At 34.6% G+C, this 25,137-nt stretch overlaps 1 protein-coding gene across 2 annotated transcripts; it reads left to right on the top strand.

The window, feature by feature from the left end:
* Window positions 1-25: 25 nt before the first annotated feature.
* On the top strand, window positions 26-24,238 carry LOC128210950 (failed axon connections homolog). Of its 2 annotated transcripts, none has more exons than XM_052915292.1 (6): window positions 26-207; window positions 15,847-15,982; window positions 20,791-20,987; window positions 21,540-21,745; window positions 22,195-22,311; window positions 23,291-24,238. In XM_052915292.1, the coding sequence occupies exons 1-6, from the start codon at window positions 125-127 to the stop codon at window positions 23,548-23,550; spliced, it is 999 nt and encodes a 332-aa protein (XP_052771252.1). In that variant the 5' UTR covers window positions 26-124; the 3' UTR covers window positions 23,551-24,238. The 2 variants fall into 2 exon arrangements, with proteins under 2 accessions (XP_052771252.1, XP_052771251.1); XM_052915291.1 differs by lacking the exon at window positions 26-207 and adding an exon at window positions 10,331-10,560.
* Window positions 24,239-25,137: the final 899 nt, after the last annotated feature.

Here is a 25,137-nt window from a genome sequence, read left to right as displayed (position 1 = left end):
TACTATATAGGATATTGTATTTGCATCCTTAAAGGTACACGGTGGTAAGCGTCATATATAATAACATTAATGAACTACCCGCTGTAGTGCGAAGAGCTGGAAAGTCAATAGTTTTAATAACAAAATGGACATCACCTCATCGTTGGTGGCTGCGTTTGTGGGAATATTGACCGTAGTATTAATTGGATATTTGTACAGCCGATCGAGGTATTTAACTGTTTACTAGCAATTTAATTTTATATTTAGTTTGTTTATTATTATTATTATTATTATTATTATTATTATTGTGATGTTTCATCATCATATTGATAAAACATTTTTTGTTGCTTTTTTCAACTTCAAAGTTTTCTCAGACATAACATTTAATGGGTATATCAACACCCATACTGGAATCCGTACACACATATGAGACAATCGTAATAAATGTTTATGTAATTTGCCAAAAATGATAAAACCAAATGAAATTAAAGTGCTGTTCCCTCCGAAATTGATTTAAAGCATAAACGGTGACAACGAAAATAAATCTGATGTCATTCAACATTTTATTATGGATCTATGACTTTTTATACAACCAATATATTTTTTATAAACACGTACATACACAGGTATTCAGACGAAACGCTAAATATTTTACTTCAAACGAATACAATGATTTTTTCGCCCATGTCTTTACAAACGAGAGCAAAACTTTGTGTACCTAAAATACGGTCACTATGATTTTATTACGCGATGTTCTGATTATACTTTAAAAATAACCGCAGCATGCATAACCTAGATAATTACAGTATTAAGTATTTGATTAAAAACTTGATAAAAATGCTCTTTCCTCATACAATGCCGACCTCTGTTATATATTTAAATTTATTTTCGCGATCTTGATCGATAAGAATGTGGGTATCTTTATGGATATTATTTCAAGGTGTCACTGGTGTATAATGAGTACCGTGTATCATAAACATTCATACAAAATATCGGTGATTACAAATGTGTCACTTTGTTGTTAAAAGACGGGACGACACTTGCCCAGGATCATATCATTCGCGTATGAAGGAAGAAAATGATCTTATTCGTCACGGATGTGATGAATAGGATCTCATGTTTCACACAACTTAAGTTAGTAGTATATGTCACAAGTCCTGCGATATTTGTGATTGATGCAAGCTTTTAATGTTACCCGAATTTATGTTCTTCACATTTCAATATTGACGTGCACTTTTACCAAAGATATCATTCGCATTTTTACATGTTCCATGGTAAAAGCATTTACCGTAAGTTGTATGTATGAACGTTCCTTGCTTTAAATGCTGAACCATCACAATTGGTTAATAATTATAACTTGGGGAAACCAGTAGGAGTTTTTTTTTGCGGTAGAGAAGTTGGTAGTGTGATGGAATTTTGTTGTTGCTAGGCGCTGTCGCCGTAACGAAGCAGTTTCAATCCCAGCAAAGATATAGTGCAAAAATAAATTGCATTTTATATTCACAAAGCGATGTACAGAGAGCATCCTCTGACCGCCTAGGGTCAATGCAAAGGCCATACAAATGTTTGAGTGCAATTATATCTTAAAACATATCCTTAATCCATTAAAGTACCTTAAGTTGGGTAAAGAAGGAACAAAACAAATAGATCAAGAGCAGTTATATTTGAAGTAATAAAAAATATATGAACATCATTTAAAAGCACGAAAATTGAAAAAGTTTCTTTTTATAAAAATCTAAAAAAAACGCAAAGAAAAAAAATTAATACAAAAAGCAATATTTGACTACGGTACCTCTAGATTGTTTTACCTCTATACCACCAAGGCACTGAAATGTAACTGGTGCCATGTAACACAACCATTCGTGTTTATAAAGATATTTCTCAACATTGTTGCGAAAGTTGTCAACATTCAAATGCTATATGTATATTTCACAGGGTAATGTGAACTTTGTCTTGAAAAAGGTGTCTTTGTTGTCCATACTTTTCGCAAGAAGGCAGAATATTAACACGAAGCGTTCATGAAGCCTAATGCATCCAATAATTTGTTTCTTTATTCGTGGTAATAAAAAACAAATACGTACCGAAGCCGTGAGAGTGGCGTTGGTGCATATAAATTTCCGTTGAGCAATGCTCAATCAAATCATTGCGGGTGTACGGAGCCAGGAGATTATCTGAAAATGCAGATAAATGGGATATTGAATTTGCATCTTCTTAAAGGCGCATGGTGGTTAAATTAGTTAAGGCAGGCCAAACAGTGTTTGGGTGCTGTCAGTCTGAGCGGCGCTTAATCACAACAAGTTAATTGAGGAAAACATAACATGAATATGATATTGTATTTGCATTTTTTGAAGCATCAAGCTGATATCTAACATATTTAATGCTATTAAATTTCGTTTTCAAAACATGTCAAGTATGAGCAATATCAAGCCGCAGCAAAATGGTGGAAACTAGCCTGATAAGCGCTAAAGTAATATTGTGCTTGCATCTTTAAAGCTGCACGGTAGTAAACGTAACAAATAGTAGGATCATGACAAAACAAAATTAATGAACTGCCCGCTGTATCGCTGAGAGGTGTAAGGGTCAAAGTAAACAAAATGGACATCAGCTCAGCGTTTCTGTCTGCGTTTGTGGGAATTTCGACCGTACTTTTATGTGGATATTTGTACAGCCGAAAGAGGTATAAAACGTTTTACAAGCAAATTGGCTCATACAAATGTATGTGAATTCCTCGTTTGACATAATTGTATGCTATTATAATAATACTTATTATTACTATGATAATAGTAGTAGTAGAAATAGTAGTAGTAGTAGTAGTAGTAGTAGTAGTAGTAGTAGTAGTAGTAGTAGTAGTAGTAGTGCTAGCAACAGTAGTAGTAGTAGTAGTAGTAGTAGTAGTAGTAGTAGTAGTAGTAGTAGTGGTAGTAGTAGTGGTAGTAGTAGTAGTAGTAGTAGTAGTAGTAGTAGTAGTAGTAGTAGTGGTGGTAGTAAAGATAGCAATAGTATTAGTATTAGTAGTAGTAGTAGTAGTAGTAGTAGTAGTAGGAGGAGGAGGAGGAGGAGGAGGAGCAGCAGCAGTAGCCGAAGCAGTAGCAGAAGTAGTAGTAGGTGCAAAAGTATATAGATGAGACGGTTGATATTGTTTACTTAAAATTTAAGAGTGTATTGATGTTTGTACCACATTAACTTGAATTCCTACACAAATATACAATAGAACATTAGTAATTCATTTGAATATAATTGGCAAATTAATAAAAGAACCAATGTATATGAAAGTATTCTGTCTTATTTTATACGATCATGATAGATTAAAATCATAAATGATGAAACCAAAAATAAATCTGAGTGTCATTCAAACTTATGTCACAGATTTATGACTTTAAATAAAACCATTATATTTACATAAACGTATATATTCGGGTACTCTTCCGAAACGTTAATATTTTACTTCAAAAATCTATTATAAGTTTTTCATCGGTTACTTTACAAACGACAGCGATATAAAAATGTATACTTAAAAATACGGTCATCAAGTTTCAAGTTTCAAGATTAACACAAAGCGTTCAATAGGCATTATGCGTAATGCCATTTTTTTCCTTCTTCGGTTTAAAAAAAACTATATGACCGCAACAGGGAATGTGGCTTTGATGCAGAGAAATTTCCGTTAAACAATGCCTTATCCCAGCTGGTGAATGGAGCCAGGAAATTATCTAATAAATACTGATAAATGAGATGTTTTATTTGCACATCTTTAAAGGCGCACAATAACGGTTGATGCAAAATTTCATTTATTTGAATGCATTATCATGTTTAGCTCATTTGACTTTAATGATCAAAACCAAATAATGCACATGACTTAGGAAAAGATAAAAACCATATACCGATATTTTGTCGCTTTTTACAGGGGAATTTGTGGCAACGTATCTTTAATAAAAAAACAACACTTATAAAGGCTATATTTTATTACTCGATCTTTCCCTAAATGGTATGCTTTTTGGGGGTTTTATCACTAAAGCCAGATGAGTTTAACTTAATAATGCATTAAAATTGAAAACAACAACATTTTTTGCATCAATCTATATATTGTGCGCCTTTAAAGTAGCACTGTGATTAAGTAAGTAGACAAAGTCAAACAGTGGCTGATAGTTGCCAATCAGAGCACAGGTCACTTTGTTGTGGCACATATAACATAAATAGGAAATTGAATTTGCATCTTTGAGGCATCATACTGATAACGTTAATATGTAATGCGTTCTAAATTCGCCTTCAATGCATGTCAAGCACAAGCAAAGCCAAGCCGCATGTGGTGCATCGAGCCTGGAAAATAGCCTAATAAACGCTGTGAAATAGGATGCTGTATTTGCATCTTTAAAGTAGAGCGACGGTTAACATATATAGACGGATCATGACAAAACAAAATTAGTGAACTACTCGCTGAAGCGCGGGGAGCTGAAAAAGTCGATAGGTAACAAAATGGACATCAGCTCATCGTTGGTAGCTGCGTTTGTGGGAATATTGACCGTAGTTTTATGTGGATATTTGTACAGACGATCGAGGTATTTAACTGTTTACTAGCGACTTCGTTTATATGTCAACTCATAATTTTATGATATTATTATCATTATTATTATTATTATTATTATTATTATTATTATTATTATAGGTAGTTGGTAGTAGTAGTAGTAGTAGTAGTAGTAGTAGTAGTAGTAGTAGTAGTAGTAGTAGTAGTAGTAGCAATAGTAGTAGTAGTAGTAGTAGTAGTAGTAGTAGTAGTAGTAGTAGTAGTAGTAGCAGTAGTAGTAGTAGTAGAAGTAGTAGTAGTAGTAGTAGTAGAAGTAGTAGTAGTAGTAGTAGTAGTAGTAGTAGTAGTAGTAGGCAAAAGTAGTAGTAGTAGTTGTAGCAGTAGTAGTAGTAGTAGTAGTAGCAGTAGTAGTAGTAGTAGTAGTAGTAGTAGTAGTAGTAGTAGTAGTAGTATAGTAGTAGTAGTAGTAGTAGTAGGCAATAGTAGTAGTAGTAGTAGTAGTAGTAGTAGTAGTAGTAGTAGTAGTAGTAGTAGTAATAGTAGTAGTAGTTGTAGTAGTAGCAGTACTTAGTGCTAAAGTATATACACGTACATAAAACCATTGTTATTGTTTACTTATTATTGTTTGCAAATAAATAAAATAACCAATGTAAATAAAAAAATTGCGTCCTAGTTGTACACGAAATAGATTAAAATCACAAACATTGACATTAAAGCTAAATTCGATGTCATTCAAGCCCAAAGTATATATCTATGATCTATGATTTTTATTAAACCTTTATCTATAACTTTATTCGGGTACTCAGGCGAAACACTAATATTTTACTTCATACGTATATTATTAGTTTTTTTAGTTTCTTTACAAACGACAGAATTATTATGTGCGTGCTTACACAATACGATCACCGCGATATTTCTTATTTACGTGGTGAAAAAACCCCGCTTGCAATACATAAATAATTACAGTATTTAATATTTAATTCAAAAACGTAATACAAACGATCTTTCCTCATTTTATGGCGACCTTTGTACGATATTTTCATTTATCTTCCGCATTCTAGATCTATTATAATGTCGCTGTCTGTTTGAAGATTATATGAAGGTATTTTGTTGAATACAAACGCGTGACTTTATTGCTGAAAAACAAATGATCGAGATTATAAATATTTGTAAATATATGAAAGAAGCTTGTATATTCAATTCATTTATTAATAAAGCAATTCAATGTAACATTTTATGTAGACTTCTTCCGTTCTTTGCTGAAAACGAATGAGCGAAATTATAAATATTTGTAAATATATGAAAGAAGCTGGTATATTCAATTCATTTATTAGTAATGTAAATTAGTGTAGCATTTTATGTAGATTTCTTCCGTGACTTTCTTTGTTAAAAAGATTCTAACAATACTGTTATTTATTGGTGTGTTTATTTGAGATGCACTCTTACTCCCAAATCAGATTTACCACAATTAATAATATTGTTAAATTTTCCCAAAAAGGATGAATAAATGTCGAAAACAATGGTTCTTATGACGGATACCGAGTTTAATTTCAAATAAACGTGCATAAAACACGGTATTTTTACCTTATGAGACTAAAGTAGATCACAGTAAATATTTTAGCATTCACCAATCATGTAATATGTTTGCGTTTCCAGCTATTGGACACACAGTTACAATCTTGTTATCAGTAATTAATAATTTCCATAAATGCATTATTTAGTAAGTAATTAAAGGTTTATCAGCCAAAATTTATGTTTGTTATATATGTGTATGTTATGATTTTGAATAAGAGTGTCCCATTCGGCGAGTGCTCTGATACGATTGACAGTCATTTAAGTTATTTGGATCATAGTGCAAAGACATAATGTATAAACCTTGGTAAGAGCTGCCTTGGTTCTTTAACTTGCGACAGTGTGTAGCACTGTCACACGGGACCCCACCCCAAGATGATAAGACTTATTTCAGGGGCGCGTTGGGGAATAAAACCAGCTAACCCTGGATTGACAGTCAAGTGTGGTTCCACTAGATCACGGAACCCCACCCCCATCCCCACTATTTTACATCTGCAGCCATTTAAATATATAGACGTTATTCATATGTCATCGTTTTGCTAGCTTTCCCAAATTGATTGATAAACACTAATTAAGGGATATAGATTGACCAATCAACGAACACTTTGGCTAACATAACTCGACCAAAGACTATGGCTGCTCTAGTTAAACGTCTTGAAACATGCATTGCTTGGATATCATATCAGAAGTATGTAAAAGCTGCACTCTCACAGATTGACCGTTTTGACAATTTTTTTGTCTTTGAATAAGCCAATTTTTGCGTAAATGTCTGGAAACCAGTGATACATGACTGCTGACAAAAAATCAGATAGCAGTTTTTCATATGTTCGAAAATTTATATTTATGGCTAATAGGGTTATTAACGCTTAAAGAGAACTGAGGTTTTCGGCAGTTTTGCAAACATTTGAGATCTGTTCTATTTCGAGCTATCTTATCTGACTGAATTGAAGGCATTGGTGCCAAAATCAACTGATTCTGAGACAAAAATTAAAAGAAAAGTCAAATCTGTTGATCTGTAAGAGTGCAGCTTCAAGATAGGAATATCTGTTTCTTCCAGCGCAGATAAGTAGATCCAAATACTTGACCTTGCTGGCAAACCTTATCTTGCCCATGAGCAAAGATGAAAACAGTGCCGACATGTAAACATAAATTAAAATCAATTTTAACAATATTTTGCTTAAAGGCCTAATTTAAGCCTTCTATAAGTGACCCCACCACCAAAAAAAAACAAACAAACAACAAAACAACAACAACAACAACAACAACGGTGTACTGTACACAACCTCTGTTTATTGATCTTAATCTACTTGCCTTGATCCCTCTTATCAGATCTCCGATCTGAGTATCCGCTGTGCAGTTTTGGAAATTTTATTATAGAAATTGACACTAAATGGCCCTGAGCCAATAAACGAATACACAGGAAATTGGCCTCTTCTGTGACACCAGCGCAATTAGCAGGAGATGCACAGCAGGGGATAATCATGCCAAACATTCCTTAAAGTAGGCCTAAAATATAATATTTATAATATAAAAATATATATAATGGCCGCGCGTGTACGATAGGTTGATCCCAACCCTTGCGCATGTGTTTTGCGGAAACTCGGTAAACCGCAAAACACCCTACGCTCTGGTTAAATTGAACCTATCTTACACGTGCGGCCATGGAAGAGATACTTATAAAGGGCGTAGCTAGCCCTCTATTCATGTTGATTTATAATTGTGCTAGGGGTTAGGGGTCATACTCCCCCCCCACTGAAATTTATGAAACCAATGGTACAATCTGTAGCAATCTGGTGCTTTATTTAGAACTGGAAAATGGAAAGTTTTAAGATATATAATCAACAAATAAACCCTTAACTCGGCAGTCTTTTTTCTCTAAAATAGCAAAGAAATACATGTAAGCCCCGATTATGTTAATAACATTTAGATTGTCTGACAGGAGTCAAATTTTCTGTCCTTATTTGCCATTGAACAGTATAATTAAATTTTATATTTTATAATTATAATTTTTTCGTCCGCTTTTTTTGTTTGCTTAAACACATCAAGTTGATTGAGGAAAACATAACATAAATATGATATTGTATTTGCAATTTTTAAAGCATCAAGCTGATATAGAATATTTTGCTAAATTTCGTTTTCAAGGCATGCCAAGTATGAGCAATGTCCAGCCGCAGCTGTGTGGTGGATTGAATCTGTAAAATAGCCTTATAAATGCTATAATAAGGTTGTACTTGCATCTTTAAAGCTGCACCGTGGTTAACTAAGTATATAGTAGGATCATGACAAAACAAAATTAATTAACTGCCCGCTGTGTGTAAAGCTGGGAGCTGTAAAGGTCAAAGTTCGCAAAATGGTCATTAGCTCATCGTTGGTGGCTGCGTTTGTGGGAATATTGACCGTAGTGTTGTGTAGATATGTGTACAGTCGAACGAGGTTTTACAAGCAAATTAGCTGATGTAAATTCCTAGTTTGACATAATTATATGCTGCTATAAATATTATTATTATAATTATGATAATGATTATAAGTAGTAGTAGTAGTAGTAGTAGTAGTAGTAGTAGTAGTAGTAGTAGTAGTAGTAGTAGCAGCAGTAGTAGTAGTAGTAAGTAGTCGCTGCAGCTGCAGCTGCAACAGCAACAGCAGCAGCAGCAGTAGCAGATGTAGTTGCAGAAGTAGTAGTAGTAGTAGTAGCAGCAGCAGCAGCAGCAGCAGCAGTAGCAGTAGTAGTAAGTGCAAATGTATATAGATGAAACCGTTGATTTTGTTAACTTAAACTTTAAGATTGTATGGATGTATGTGTATATACCACATTAACTTGAATTCCTACACGAATATACAGTAGAACATTAGTAATGCATTTGAATATAATTTGCAAATGAATAAAAGAACCAATGTAAATGCAAGTGCTGTGTCTTTTTTATACGATCATGATAGATTAAAAACATAAATGATGAAACCGAAAATAAATTTGATGCCATTCAAACTTATGTCACAGATCTATTTTCACAGGTTAAATTAAAGATGCACTATTACTCCCAAATAAGATGGAACAATTAATACAATTGTTTTAATATACTAAAGAGAATTAATAAAAGTCAAAAACAATGGTTCTTATGAAGCATACCGAGTTTAATTTGAAAGAACGGTACAGATAGCACGGTATTTGATGTATATATCATTATCAGGTATTATTAGGTATCATTATACCTAATAAGACGGTAGTAGATCACAGTAATTCTTTTAGCACTCACCAATCATTTAATTTTTTTCACCCATTTAATACACGATTATAATCTTGTTATCAATAATTAATATTTTCATAAATGCATTATTTAGTTGGAAGTTAAAGGTTGATCACTCAAAATGTATTTTTGTTATACATGTATATATTGATTTTGAATAAGAATGTCATTTTGATTTATATCTCTTAAACAATGTTATGAAGTTGTCGATACTTTACGCTATAAGACGGAAGATTAACACGAATCATTCAATTGACACAATGCGTAATACCATTTGTTTCCTTATTCGTGAGTAAAAATGACCAAAGCAGGGAGTGTGGCTTTGATGCAGAGAAATTTCCGTTGAGCAATGCCTTATCCCAGCTGGTGTATGGAGCCAGGAAAATATCTAATAAATACTGATAAATTGAATATTTTTCTTTGCACATCCTTAAAGGCGCACAATATAGGCTGATGCAAAAATTTCATTTTTTATTTTATTTTAATGCATTATCGTGTTTAGCTCATTTGACTTTAATGAACAAAACCAAATAATGCGAATGATTTCGATAAAGATGAAATATAAGCGATATCTTGGCGCTTTTTAACTGGGGATTGTGTGGCTACGTATCTATTAGTAAAAAAAAACAACAACACTTATAAAGGCTATATTTTATTACTTGATCTTTCCCTAAATGGTATGCTTTTTTGGGGTTTTATCTATAAAGCCAGATGAGTTTAACATACTAATGCATTACAATTGAAAACAACAACATTTTTTGCATCAATCTATATATTGTGCGCCTTTAAAGTAGCACTGTGATTAAGTAAGTAGACAAAATCAAACAGTGGCTGATAGTTGCCAATCAGAGCACAGGTCACTTTGTTGTGGCACATATAACATAAATAGGAAATTGAATTTGCATCTTTGAGGCATCATACTGATAACGTTAATATGTAATGCGTTCTAAATTCGCCTTCAATGCATGTCAAGCACAAGCAAAGCCAAGCCGCATGTGGTGCATCGAGCCTGGAAAAAAGCCTAATAAACGCTGTGAAATAGGATGTTGTATTTGCATCTTTAAAGTAGAGCGACGGTTAACATATATAGACGGATCATGACAAAATAAAATTAGTGAACTACTCGCTGTAGCGCGGGGAGCTGAAAAAGTCGATAGGTTGCAAAATGGACATCAGCTCATCGTTGGTAGCTGCGTTTGTGGGAATATTGACCGTAGTTTTATGTGGATATTTGTACAGACGATCGAGGTATTTAACTGATTACTAGCAACTTCGTTTTTATGTCAACTCAAATTTTATTATATATAGTAGTAGTAGTAGTAGTAGTAGTAGTAGTAGTAGTAGTAATAGTTCGTTGAAGTAGTAGTAGTAGTAGTAGTAGTAGTAGTAGTAGTAGTAGTAGTAGTAGTAGTAGTAGTAGTTGTTGTAATAAAAGTAGTCGTAGTGCAAACGTATATAAATAAAACCATTGTTATTGTTTACTTATTATTGTTTGCAAATAAATAAAATTACCAATGTAAATAAAATAATTGCGTCCTAGTTTTATAAGAAAAAGATGAAAATCACAAACATTGACATTAAAACTAAATTCGATGTCATTCAAGCTCAAAGTATATATATATCTAAGATCTATGCTTTTTATTAAACTATTATCTTACATCTACAGGTACTCAGGCGAAACACTAATAGTTTACTTCAGTATATTATGATTTTTTTTATTAATTTCTTTACAAACGACAGCAATATACTGTGCGTGCTTACACACTACGATCACCGCGATATTTCTTAAGACGGTATTATTTTATCTTTCCTCATTTTTCCTCATTTAATGGCGACCTTTGTACGATATTTTCATTTATCTTCCGCATTCTAGATCTATTATAATGTCGCTGTCTGTTTGAGGATAATATGGAGGTATTGTGTTGAATTCAAACGCGTGACTTTATTGCTGAAAAATGAATGAGCGATATTATAAATATTTGTAAATATATGAAAGGAGCATGTATATTCAATTAATTTATTAATAATGTAATTAATGTAACGTTTTATGTAGATGTATTCCGTTCATTGCTGAAAACGAATGAGTGAGATTTTAAATATTTGTAAATATATGAAAGAAGCTTGTATATTCAACTCATTTATCAATAATGCAACATAATGTAACATTTTATGTAGAATTTTTCCGTCCATTGCTGAAAATGTATGAGAGAGATTATAAATATTTGTAAATATATGAAAGAAGCTGGTATATTCAATTCATTTATTAATAATGCAACATTATATAGCATTTTATGTAGATTTCTTCCGTGAATTTCTTTGTTAACAAGATTCTAACAATACTGTTATTTATTGGTGTGTAAGTTTATTTAAAATGCACCCTTACTCCCAAATCAGATTTACCACAATTAATAATATTGCTTTAAATCCCCCAAAAGGATGAAAATGAATGTTGTAAACAAAGGTTTTGAGACTGATACCGAATTTAATTTGAAAAAAAAACGTGCATAAAACACGGTATTTTTACCTTATGAGACTTTAGTAGAACACAGTTAATCTTTTAGCATTTACCAATTATTAAATATTTTTGCGTTTTCTGTTATAAAATACACGGTTACAATCTTATTATAAGGTTTATCAGTCAAAATTTATGTTTGTTATATGTGTGTATGTTATGATTTTGAATAAGAGTGTCACTTTATCCTCGCAAGTCCCATTCGGCGAGTGCTCTGATACGATTGACAGTCGTATTAGTTATTTGGATCATAGTGCACAGACAGAATGTATAAACCTTGGTTAGAGCTACCTTGGTTCGTTAACCTGCAGCAGTGTGTAGCACTGTCACACGGAACCCCACCCAAAGACGATAAGAATTATTTTAGGGGTGCGATGAAGAATAGAACCATCTAACCCTGGATTGACAGTCAAGTGTGGTTTCACTAGATCACGGAACCCCACCCCCACTTTTTTACATCTGCAGACATTTAAATATATAGACGTTATCCATGTCATCTTTTTGCTAGTTTACCCAATTTGATTGATTTTCAACACTAATTATGGGATATAGACTGACTAATCAACGAACACTTTGGCTAACATAACTCAACCAAAGACTATGGCTGCTCTAGTTAATCGTCTTGAAACATGCATTGCTTGGATATCATATCAGAAGTATGTAAAAGCTGCACTCTCACAGATTGACCGTTTTGACATTTTTTTGTCTTTGAATAAGCCAATTTTTGCATAAATGTCTGGAAACCAGTGATAAATGACTGCTGACAAAAAATCAGATCGCAGTTTTTCATATTTTCGTTCGAAAATTTATATTTATGGCTAATATTGTTACTTACGCCTTAAGAGATCTGAGGTTTCGTCAGTTTTGCAAACATTTGAGATCTGTTCAATTTCGAGCTATCTTATCTGACTGAATTGAAGGCATTGATGCCAAAATCAGCTGATTCTGAGACAAACATTAAAATAAAAGACAAAACTGTTGATCTGTGAGAGTGCAGCTTCAAGATAGGAATAGCTGTTTCTCCCACTACAGATAAGTAGATCCAAATATTTGACCTTGCTGGAAATCCTTATCTTGCCCACGAGCAAAGATGAAAACAGTGCCGACATGTAAAAATAAATTAAAATACATTTTTACAATATTTTGCTTAACTGAGGTGGGAGAAAAAAGCATCTATAATGGCTGCACGTGTACGATAGGTTCATCCAAACCATTGCGCAGGGTATTCTGCGGAAACTCGGTAAACCGCAAAACACACTACGCTCTGGTTGGAATGAACCTTTCTCCCACCTCAGATAAGTAGATCCATTAATTTAACCATGCTAGAAATTCTTATCTTGCCCACGGGCGAAGATAAAATGCCCGTATGGAACTTCTTTTAATGGTCACCACATTGTAATTACCTCCCTTGTTGAAGACTGTCGTCTGTAGCATCATGGAAACCTTATCTTGTGGCAATATTTAGAACGCTAGTTAATTATTTCTCGCTTCAAATGTCGCCAGAAACAGTTTACACGCACCTTTCAAGCAATAATGCTTCACTCTTCTTAGAACTATTTAATGACCGATCAGACCATTTACATACTCTAAATCACTGCGCGAATATCCATGACAATCACGAATGATCGCATATCCGTACGCAATTATTTTCATTAAGCACAAGAGTTCCAGCAAAAAATGCATTTTTACTTAATTTTGTTTAACTGAGGTGGGAGAAAAAGCATCTACCATAGCCGCTCGTGTAAGATAGGTTCATCCCGACCCTCGCGCAGGGTGTTTTGCGGAAACTCTGTAAACCTCGTTTCCGCAAAACACCCTACGCTCGTGTCGGAATGAACCTATCTTACACTCTCGGCCATGGAAGATACTTATAATCTTACACGTGGGGCCATGGAAGAGATACTTATCAAGGGCGTAGCTAGACCTCTATTCATGTGGATTTATAATTGTGCCAGGGGGTCAGGGGTCTTCCCCCCACTGAAATTTATGAAATCAATGGTACAATCTGTAGCTTTCTGGGCATTCTGAGGTACTGTATTTAGAAGTTGAAAATGGAAAGTTTTAGGATAGTTAATCAACCCTTTACTTGGCAGTCTTTTTTCTCTAAAATAGAAAACAAATACATGCAAGCCCCGATTATGTTAAATTCAAAATGTCTAACAGAAGTCTAATTTTCTATCCTTATTTGCCATTGAGCAGTATAATTAATTTTTCACTGTCCATATGTCTGTAACAGCATGTATAGTGGTCAAGAACGAATTCGGTAACTTTGGCTGATTTTTATATATTGTTTGTCAGAATCATGAGGATTCAGCCGCGCAATCAGCTACGCGCGTGTTTATAATACACTATTAGGTCATTTTATCAACGGACGTACCTCGCGATCGCCTTCACGAAGGAGTACAACATGTACTAAGTCATGTTTCTTCAATATTCATTTGATTTTGTGATTTAAAAGTTCAATTAAAGTGACACGCTTATTCAAAATCAGTTCATACACATGTATTACAAACATAAATTTTGAGTTATAAACCTTTAACTACTTACTAAATAATGCATTTATGGAAAATATTAATTACGGATAACAAGATTATAATCGTGTATTTAATAACTGAAAACGCAAAATATCAAATGATTGGTGAGTGCTAAAAGATTTACTGTGATCTACTATCGTCTTTTAAGGTAGAAATACCGTGTTTTCTGCACCTTTCTTTCAAATTAAACTCGGTATATTTCATAAGAACCATTGTTTTCGACATGTATTCATTGTTTTTACTATATTAAAACATTTCTATCAATTGTGGTCAATCTTTTTTGGGAGTTAAGAGTGTCACTTTAACTAAATATCTTGATCGTACGATAGACTGACGCACGCCTATTGATAAGGTGGCCCCTATTATATGTCATGATTTAGGCCTTGTTCGTGACTGTTGTACAGTGTCTGGTCTGTTCTATCACTCCAAAGATAAACTTTCACCTTCACCAGCTGGAACTGAGTTGTTAGTTTTACTCACTGGCACCGGATTTTCAAACTTAAAAATCAAAAAAAAATCTTATAATTCCAAACTAAAAATCATAATACGAAAAATGTAAAAATATTGAAAAATATTTTTTTTATAAATATCTATTTTGTACTATATATATATATATACAAATGATAACAAAATGCATATTTATAAAAAACACACAATATTTTTCCACTTTTTTGGTATTATAATTTTTAATTTGGAATTAAGATTTTTTTTATTTAAAAAAATAAAAATGATTGAGTTTGAAAATCCTGTGCCAGTGGCCTTACTGTTGAAGATCTTGTTTAAAACAAAACGACAATGCAAACACAAAAGTGCATGGGAAAAGATTGCACATTTCTCAAAGATGGCTCAAGTTTCGACGGCAATTAAATTGACATCTTTAGTTTTGACCTGCCTTGTCGGGGTTAAAGAGGTTATCTGTCAGGCTTTATTTTGTTTCCATTAATCCTGAAATTTGAGAATGGCAGCCCAGTTTCATTTCTGATCAATCTTTTTAAATGTTTCTGATATAGTAATTATATCCCCAGTTAAATACATTAATAAATTTGGCCAACTTTCAGATGAAAAAAGTTCATTTGTATGTATTAATTGTCCCATACGTGCTTTTAACACTTGCAGGAATGTTGAATTCTTAAAATTGAATAATTGAGGAAATAAACGAATAAACGAGTGAGTGAGTGAGTGAGTGAGTGAGTGAGTGAGTGAGTGAGTGAGTGAGTGAGTGAGTGAGTGAGTGAGTGAGTGAGTGAGTGAGTGAGTGAGTGAGTGAGTGAGTGAGTGAAAAAATACTTGAATGAACAATTGAACAATAATTAAATAAATGCAATTAACTATTTTCACTTATGACAAAAGGTAAACGGAAAAAAGGGAGGAAAAAAGGAAGAACGAAAAACTGACAGACCGAACAAAGAAATGAAACACAGAACAATATCATACATTAACTGCTTCATGCTGTTACTACAAATGCCTCGTTTATTGATTTGATTTTAGACGGCCAGCTCGACTGAAGGCACCTCGGGGCGTGGTTATCCTGTACCAGATAGGGCGCGGCCCGAGGGCTCCAAGCGTGTCTCCCTTTCCAATGAAACTAGAAACATTCCTAAGAATGCACAACATACCCTACATGGTAAGTTCAGTACAAATCATCAGGCCTCGATAGTATAACTTATTTCTCAGCCCTATGACTTATCTCATAGGCGGCAGTTTTTTGTTAGGAATGTCGAAATAAAAATCCCTGAACGATATTGCCACCTATGTCATATCTATCAAAGGTAAGTAAGAATTGAGGTCTTACAAGCGAAAAGTCGTTGGATGCTTGGTGAATGTTAAGGTTAGTGACCATTTGCTTAGAACTCAACGTCGGATATCCCCGATATACTACTGCGCTATGCATCGTTATTTACCGTGGTCGATTTGGCTAGGAAAATATCGTAATTATGAATAATTAATGGGGCGGTTTCATTGGTTCCACAACGAAACCTCGCCGGAAATCTGACTCGCATATATGCACAGACACAACACTAATGTTTTCTTTTTAAAGCTGCACTAGATTTATCGTTTTGATAGCATTTTTATTTTTTGTCTTGGAATGAGCCACTTTCTGCGTTAACATCTGCAAACCAGTGATATAAGTCTGCTGACAAAAGATAAGATCGCAGATTTTCATATTTCCGTTCGAAAATGATTGTTTGAAGGCTAAAAGCGTTACTAACGGTTTAAGAAAAATGCATAAAACATCATTATTTTAACTGAATACGAAAATCTGCGATCCGATGTTTTGTCAGCAGTCTTATATCACTAGTTTTCTTGCACTTTCGCATAAATTGACTCGTTCGCAGACAAAAATAAAACAGTTGTCAAAACGTTTAATCTGTGAGAGTGCAGCTTTAATAGATTATTCCAGCTTAAGTTTGAATTGAACTCGGTCCGCCTGATCACGACAAACAACTACTGACAATAAAGTATTAGTGAACAGTGTTTTATTGTAACATTTATTGTAACATGCAATTTCATTGGAAGAAGAGTTGTCTCCCCTGCCTCATGCATTTTCACATTAACGAGATTTTGTCAGTCAATTGTCCCACGGCATGTATGAAGTGTAACGGAATAAAGTACCGTGGCTGCCGACGATGCTTAAAACTATGGTTTAATAACCATTCTGTCTAGTAGGTGTGAACTGTTAAGGTGGTGAGAGATGAGGGTGAACAACAATCAAAGACAGACATACGTAACGGACACTCGTGTTTGATATTCTGTGGTAAACCGAATTTATTAAAATTCTTAGCGTGAACAAACCGACACATGGCCAATTTTGCGAACTTTGTTAAAGTTAACAACGTGACGTGAATTATGTGACAATCTGCTCATATATCTAATACAATAGGTACAGCTGCAAAAATGTCTCAAATATTTTAAAAAATACTGCAGATCAAAAGTGTATTGATTAAACTTCCAGCGTAGTATTTCAAAGTTAACAACAATGACTTTACCGATATTGTTAACTTTAACAAAGTTCTGAACAATCGGCTCATAGTTGTTTACAATACTTGTTTACTAAAAACTACTCATACAGAACTTCATCGGTATAGGGATTCAAGATTCAAATATTTCTTAAAGTAGTTCAAACATATACATGCTATAAGATTTTATAAGCATTGTAAAGTTTTAAGATATACATGCAAGTATTTATGAACTTGAAATGAATTGCCTGTACTTTCGAAACGATTGATTGTCTTCCTATCTAGTTCCGTTTTCAATATGAACTTTACACAACGCCTATCATAACGGATGCACTTGTAAGATTACTAAATTTTATATTTAAGGTAATGCGCTAGTCAGCAATTTCTGATAATTATCGTCGTTGTAAAACTCGCATAAATGTAGGTTATAGTAACGACTGCTTAGATTTGGAAGAAGGGTACGATCGCCGATCATTCAGCGGTCGCTAGGTGATCGCCACACACAGATCGCATTGGTCTGTGGGTAACATTTGCCCGCGCAACAGTATATTTACTTTATATCTTTTTCATAAAAACAGTTTGTTTTTTTTCTTTTTAATATTCGTTTTTCTTTTTTGATATTTTTTTTTTTATAAAACCCAATAGTTACTCGTGTCAGTATAAATACGATTCCTTTACGGTAAGAAGACAGGCTCTTTTATATACGCCTCGTGAAATACCATGTTTTGTATTAACTAATTTACAGTATATTAATTTACATCAATTGTGATTGCTAAATCAATTAAAACGTGTACACAAAAGATTCTACTTGCAATCTTTACTACACTTATATCAGTAATGAATAAAACATAAAACAAATGCAGTAAATCATAACTGATCTAACGACAACAAGTAAATATTTAATAACAACATTTCTGAACAGTTCACAAATAGAAATTAAAAATAACACTGAAACGAATCGACCATGAAAATAAGCTTAAAATGGCTATACTGATGGAAACTTTACATCAATGTGGAAATTATATATACAAGTATATACGAATACAATTATTAATGTCCAAGTACATGTAGAGATTTTCCTGACTGGTGAACATACTGTTTTTCTGCCTTTATGCTCGGTGAAAACAACTGATATCATAACAATTCGTTGATGTTAACTTAGTAAATACTTTTCACGAAATGATGCACAGACAAGTCTTCATAAGGCTGGTGACAAACTTGCAGAATCAACGGCAATTGATCGGCGCACGACTGGAAATCACTTTGCAATAGATTATTAACTAGTCGCCGTTGCAAAAGAGTTATTATTCTTGACGAAACATACCGCCTCACAAACCAATCTGCGATTACAATATAATCCGTTGGAGAACTGTAGGAAGCTAAACCATATCTCTCGATACGTTCAAAATATCGGTTTCGAAGGAATGCGTTTGCGACCGCTCTGAAACCTTGAAGCGTTCTTAGCGAAGCCTTTGAAACCTCTATCTGATTGTCCTGTCATTTTTCGTTGCAAAGAATCGTCTAATCGGGGTTGTTGTTTTGCTTCTTTTAATAAAAAAATAGAACAAAAGCTTTTTAGAGAGTAAGCGATTTTGAGTTAAAAACAATAATATAAAAGAGGTTTATAGGAAAATGTACTCTGGGGTTGGATTTGGTGGGGTTAAATTCAAAGAATCTAATTTCAAAAATAAGAAAACAACAACAACAGATATTCTAATGTGTGAGGTAATGGTCATACTACCTTGTTTAAAGATGCACTATTACTCCCAAATAAGATTTACCACAAATCATTAATTTGTTAAAATATACCAGAAAGGATGATTAAATGTCGAAAACAATGTTTTTTATGAAGGATTCCGAGTTTAATTTGAAAGAAATGTGCAGAAAACACGGGTTTCTATCACTGTAAATCTTTTAGCATTCACCAATCATTTAATATGTTTTGGTTTTCAGCTATAAGATACAAGATAACAATCTGAATATTAGTAATTAAAGATGCACTCTTACTCCCAGATAAGATTTACCACAATTAATAATATTGTTTTGATATTCCAAAAAGGATGAATAAAAGTCGAAAACAATGGTTCTTATGAAGAATACAGAGTTTAATTGGAAGGAAATGAGCATAAAACACGGTATTTCTACCTTATGAGACTAAAGCAGACCACAGTAAATCTTTTAACATTCACCAATCATTTAATATTATAGCGCTTTCTGCTAATAAATAAACGGTTACAATCTTGTTATCAGTTATCAATATTTTCCATAAATGCATTATTTAGTAAGTTGTTAAAGGTTTATCAGTCAAAATTGATGTTTGTTAAACATGTGTATGTATTGATTTTGAATAAGAGTGTCACTTTAAGCCCCCAGTAGACACGAGTTCCAGTGAACTCTTCTTTCAGTGACCGCTCCAATGTGGTAATCACATCATTTAACGGTAAAGCAATTTGGATGTGGGTATGGTTTGTTTGTGGTGTTTGCATTTGTGTATGTGGTGTAAAATTGAGTTTGATTTGTGTATTTGTGTATGTGATGTTAATATGTCTATAGTTCATTGTCGTTTGGGCCCTTGCCTTGTGCCCCTAAACAGGGTTTATTTTTGATTTTTCGACTACTGGGCTTGTCCCTGTATTTTTCAATGTATTATAAATAACTTCAGTAAGGACTAACAAACAAGTATGGAACATGGACTATAGCAATGCGAATTTACATTTGGCTTTCGATTGCATTTAAGGTGTCGAACTAAAGGTCAAGGTCTATGTAGATATATAAACGTTGGTTCCCAATAAATTACTTGATATGGGAATGACATATCATGATTCAATGTTTTAGCGACCTCTTATGGGACATAAAAATTATGTAACAATTGTTCAAGAGGTTGTTGGGGTAAAGGTCACTGTTGCAAACACTATTTAAAATCGGCCTCATAGCTTGAGTCAGGACTGTTGTATTGTTAGTTTGTAATTATACCTTTGAACTGCATTTATGATAGGTTGGGTCAAGGCCGAGGTCACTGTTACTGAATTGGAAAACAGCTTCTGTTTAATATCTTGAGTTAAGTATGGTAAGCAGTGATTTAACTTGGTATACAGCAAATGTAGATACATGTATAATTGGTGATTTGTTGTTGGAACGAGCAGAAGACCACTGCTCATATTCAGATAGCAAAAACCTAATGCGCGAAATATCCAGACACAAATTTAAAACTTGGCACTGCGGCGCTTTTAGTCGTTTATATATTTTTTTAAATCAAATTTTTCTGAAACAGACAGGTTACATGTGTTAGATGGTCGACCAAGGTCAGCCAATTCGTAATGGATTGTAGATAGCTGGGTTACGATCTGCGATCCCCAAACGTCTAACTGCCGACATCGACATCTGTTTTTAATTCTACCCATCTGATATTCTAAAAAATGCTAAACAGACATGTGTATATATGCGTCTAATTAAATATTCTTATACCACTTCCCAGAATGATCACTCCGGTCAGTTCTCTAAGAAAGGAAAGACACCGTGGATCGAGCTGGACGGACGGGCAATCGCTGACTCCCAACTCGCAATAGAGTACATGAAGACTGCCTTCCGTCTCCCCGCCGAGGCCCATTTGACGCTAGAACAGCGTGCGGCCGCTAGGGGATTCCTGAAGCTTACTGAGGAAAACCTCTACTGGTATGGGATTGAATGGATCATTAATATGAAATTAAACAATGCAGAAGTAGAACAATTTCAAGTGGAGTTTTACAGTCTTTCTCCAAATCTTATGCAGACGTTTTCATAAGAAAGACTTACCCGTGTACATTAATTCCGGAAATGCAATTGCTTTATTAAATTTAATGATATTCAACGAATATTTACATTTTCCCATTTTTCATCAAATGTATCTCGTCGTCTCCTTGTCGTATAGTCGGAGTAGTCGGCCATGTTCCATCGAAAACGGTTTACAATGTCAGAAATCTAAAATTTAACTGCAGGTAGATCTCGTAGTAATTTCAATGTGGCAGTTAAGTCTAAGGACTTAGGAATCTTTATTACTTATGCAATAATACACTTCACTGAAATCGATTTGAAGTGATACAAACTACACGTTTAAGTATTATTGTTAATTTTACGAACTGCTTTTACTAATCTACCGGAATACACCCCCTTGTTTTCAATGGAAAAAGGCAGAAGTGTTCCGATTGCTTTTCGGCGTTGTCCTAATCTTTTCCCCTCCACTTTCAGGACGATGTGTATAGATTTTTTCGGCGGCGATTTACAAGAGGCCCGGCGATTGTTCCCCTATACCGGCCTCAAACTGTGGATGACCTTGACGTTATTACGCTTGGTTATCAAACTTGAGACATGGGGCCACGGGATCGGGCGTCACTCGAGTGAAGAGGTGTGGGATATTGCAGTCAAAGATATGACGGCGCTCTCGGACTTTCTCGGTGAGTTACGACTCGGAGATGAAATTTTAAGGGATTAAAGAAGCATTCTGTAAGATATGTTGCCTCTTTTATACATGGAGCAATGTGATTGGGCGTAACTCAAGTGAAAAGTCGCGGGATATAGTCTTTTAAGATTTGACGGTGCTCTCTAAATGTCTCGATAAACACTCAAACTGTGGAAATAAATGGTCATAAAATCCCGTTATAGATGTGGGGCCATTTCAATATTAATTCTAGGAGATATTTTGTGGAGTACTACTGTTGAAAATCTGTCATGGGTACAAAATCTCTTCTTGAATTCTATAATACCCCTATTCAAACGGCTTTATTATTGCGTCGTATTCAGCGACTAATCGTTTTAAAACTTCCTCGGTGATTTAGGCCGAGGTTTTTTTCGACACATCACATTTCTTTGTTGCAAGTCGCCGACTTTGTTTCGATTTTTATAGGCACAAAACCCTTTTTAATGGGCGAAGAACCAAGCGAGGTAGATTGTGCAGTGTTCGGAATGCTGGCACAGATATACTGGCATATGCAGGGACAGAGACATCAGGTGTATATGAAAGGTATTTGGTTAGAATTTTCAAATTTGAAGACCGATTATGACGAGAGCAGCCCTGCGTTCCCTTAAGGCTAACAGTCGCTCTTGTCTGCAAACTGTTTTGTTTTGTATTCCTCATATACCGTACCGCATACACAACAAGAAAGGGTACCAAATTGTAAACGTTAGCCATGTTCTAGGGCTACTACCATCGATATTTTCTTTTCGATTCCGTTTTCTGAGAAGAAACCAGTATCTATAGTTTCCATAATGAGAGGCTGTGAGAAAGACGACTGTTACGTTCCATTTCGTATATGGATGTCAATTGCAGAATGTTTGGGCATGACAATACCCGAATGAAAGAGCTTTTCTATTCCATTAATGTAGTGGCGCATCTAAACTAATACCAACCAAATCTCCTACGCACTGATCTCCCTTGACGAATATACGGCAAAGGGAATAAACCACGGTAGGGAGTTTAACTACTTGCCTACCGGATCCTAAAATTGACCAATTGAACTTCATCATGTCAATCCATCATCAAAACTATGCTTAAATTGCACCAAATGTATCAATTTTTAATAATAATAGACAAATATGTATAGGCAAGAACCTCAAAATCCAACAAGGCACGTCTAAACGCTCCATTTGACGTTAAATCGTGGATCCACCAGTATACACCATTCTCTTATTGACTTGTAGCATTTTGTGTATGTGGAAACGGGGTAAAACTGTATGAGAGTTACGAACTGCGAATATGTTTATGTAAAAACACCTGCGATGGTGAACACAAACTCAAAGGATCTCTAGACCTGGTTTTGGTAACTCAAGTAATAATAGTTTTAGAAAAGTAACGATTCCACAGTGTCATATGCTTTTAAAAGTGTTTTTTCGAACCATAATTTATGTATTAAAACCATTCTTACAATATCACAATCAGAAACTGTAACCTCTATATTTCTTTGTTCTCAGTATAAAGCAAAAAACTTACTTCATAACTTCAGAAAACCTACCGAATCTAGTAGACTACACTGTGCGGATGAAGACGAAATACTGGCCCGACTGGGACACTATAACTTTAGAAGGAGCAAACTACACTAATGACCACGGAAAACTGTACTGTCCGGAAAAGGTTGGAACCAATGAAAACGGAAATATTTCGGAGAAAGTCGGGACGAATGACAACGGAAATTTTCCGGAACAAGTCGGAGCCAATGACAACGTGTCATTTTCGGGACCAGTAGGATACGGAAACAACAGTTGAAACATTTTTCTCGAAAAAAAAACAACAACAAACCAATTGTGACAGACTTCTGCAATGGCTGCTGTCTGATTAGGTAGGGTAAAACCCAATGTTATAAATATTCGGAACATCAGGGCAATTGTGAGCGGAGATCAGGATTTGTGGTGAAAAAACAATAACAACATCTGAACTTTTAAACGACACGCGATACAAATGAATTAATGACCTACTGCAAAATGCAATATCGAATAACATGAATGTATGAAACACGTCAGGATCTGACATTTTGCAGGTGTTTTTAACTTCTTAAGTAGATTTATTCCACGGAAAATAACAATAAAAATCACTTATGTGCCACCACCTTGGCAACCGTTTCACATTACGGACAAGATTTATTTGCCAGTACTTAAACGATTGCAAACTGAGACAAGTATGTCATTGTTCTCAGTCCTTGAATAAGATGCAAATATATGAAGAGTACGCACTTCCCTAACATGAGACATTTTGCTGAATGGCTGCTGTTTAAGTGGAATTTATGTTTTGTTTATGATATTTTGTTGTTGTTGTTGTTGTTTGTATAGCAATGTACCAGGTATTCAGTATTAAGTATCCATGTATATATTTCCCATACCGCTTATTTCTTAATTTTCAGAGTACATGCATATTGTCCGTCTTTCCATTATCATCAGAAATTAATGTATGAATATTTGTTTATATTGAACGACTGAATACATAAACATAAATATTGTTATTCTCATTCGGAACTCCTCGGCCCTTGTTTTCGATAAAAATGGCCGAGAAGTTCCGAATGACGACGGAACTGGACAGCTTGAACAAGGACTACCGGCGGACACTGATGGCTCTTAAAAAGTTATACAAAATAATTGACATCATCAAGACCGGAAGCATGCTTTGATCCATACACCATTGAATAAAACCCATGAGAGCGGATGTTTTAAACGTTTGAAAAATAAAACAAGATTAATTTTGATGCAAAGCATCAATGACGCCGCGAATGATTTTGAAACATGACTAAAAGGAAGCAAATGCAGTTCACAACCATACCAAGTTTGAGGTACCTGAGTGCAAGCTTTTTCAGTTATTTAACAAATTCGGACTTTCAGCTCAAGGTCACCACGACCTTGACACTTGGCCAACTGAAGTCAAAATAGTTGGGGTGCTGGTCATGTTTAAGAGACCTCTACCAACGTCTCTATGCCTTAGTGTTTTCAATTATTCCGGAAACTGCGTATTTTCAGCTTACAGTCACAACGACTTCGCAATACCTTTGACACACTGACCTCTAAAGCAATAGGGTTCATCTGCTGGTTATGACCAACCTGCCTACAAAGTTTGAGGTCCTTGGGCCATAGTATTCTTCATATAGTATTGATCAGAAACCGATTTTTAGCTGAAGGTAATCTTAAAGTCACCACGAAATTGACCTTTGACCAACTGACCTTTAAATCAAAAGGCTTTATCTGCTGGTCATGACCAACCTGCCTCTTAAGCTTTAGAACCCTAAGCGTTCTCCAGATATTGATCGGAAACCGTGGGGACGGACGGATGCACGGCCAGACGCTCACCCTATTTGGGCATACAATTCCA

This window comes from Mya arenaria, chromosome 12, assembly GCF_026914265.1.
Source record: "Mya arenaria isolate MELC-2E11 chromosome 12, ASM2691426v1".
Lineage (NCBI taxonomy): Eukaryota > Metazoa > Mollusca > Bivalvia > Myida > Myidae > Mya > Mya arenaria.
The sequence above is the reverse complement of the archived record's forward strand: the minus strand, read 5'-3'. Positions and strand labels throughout refer to the sequence as shown.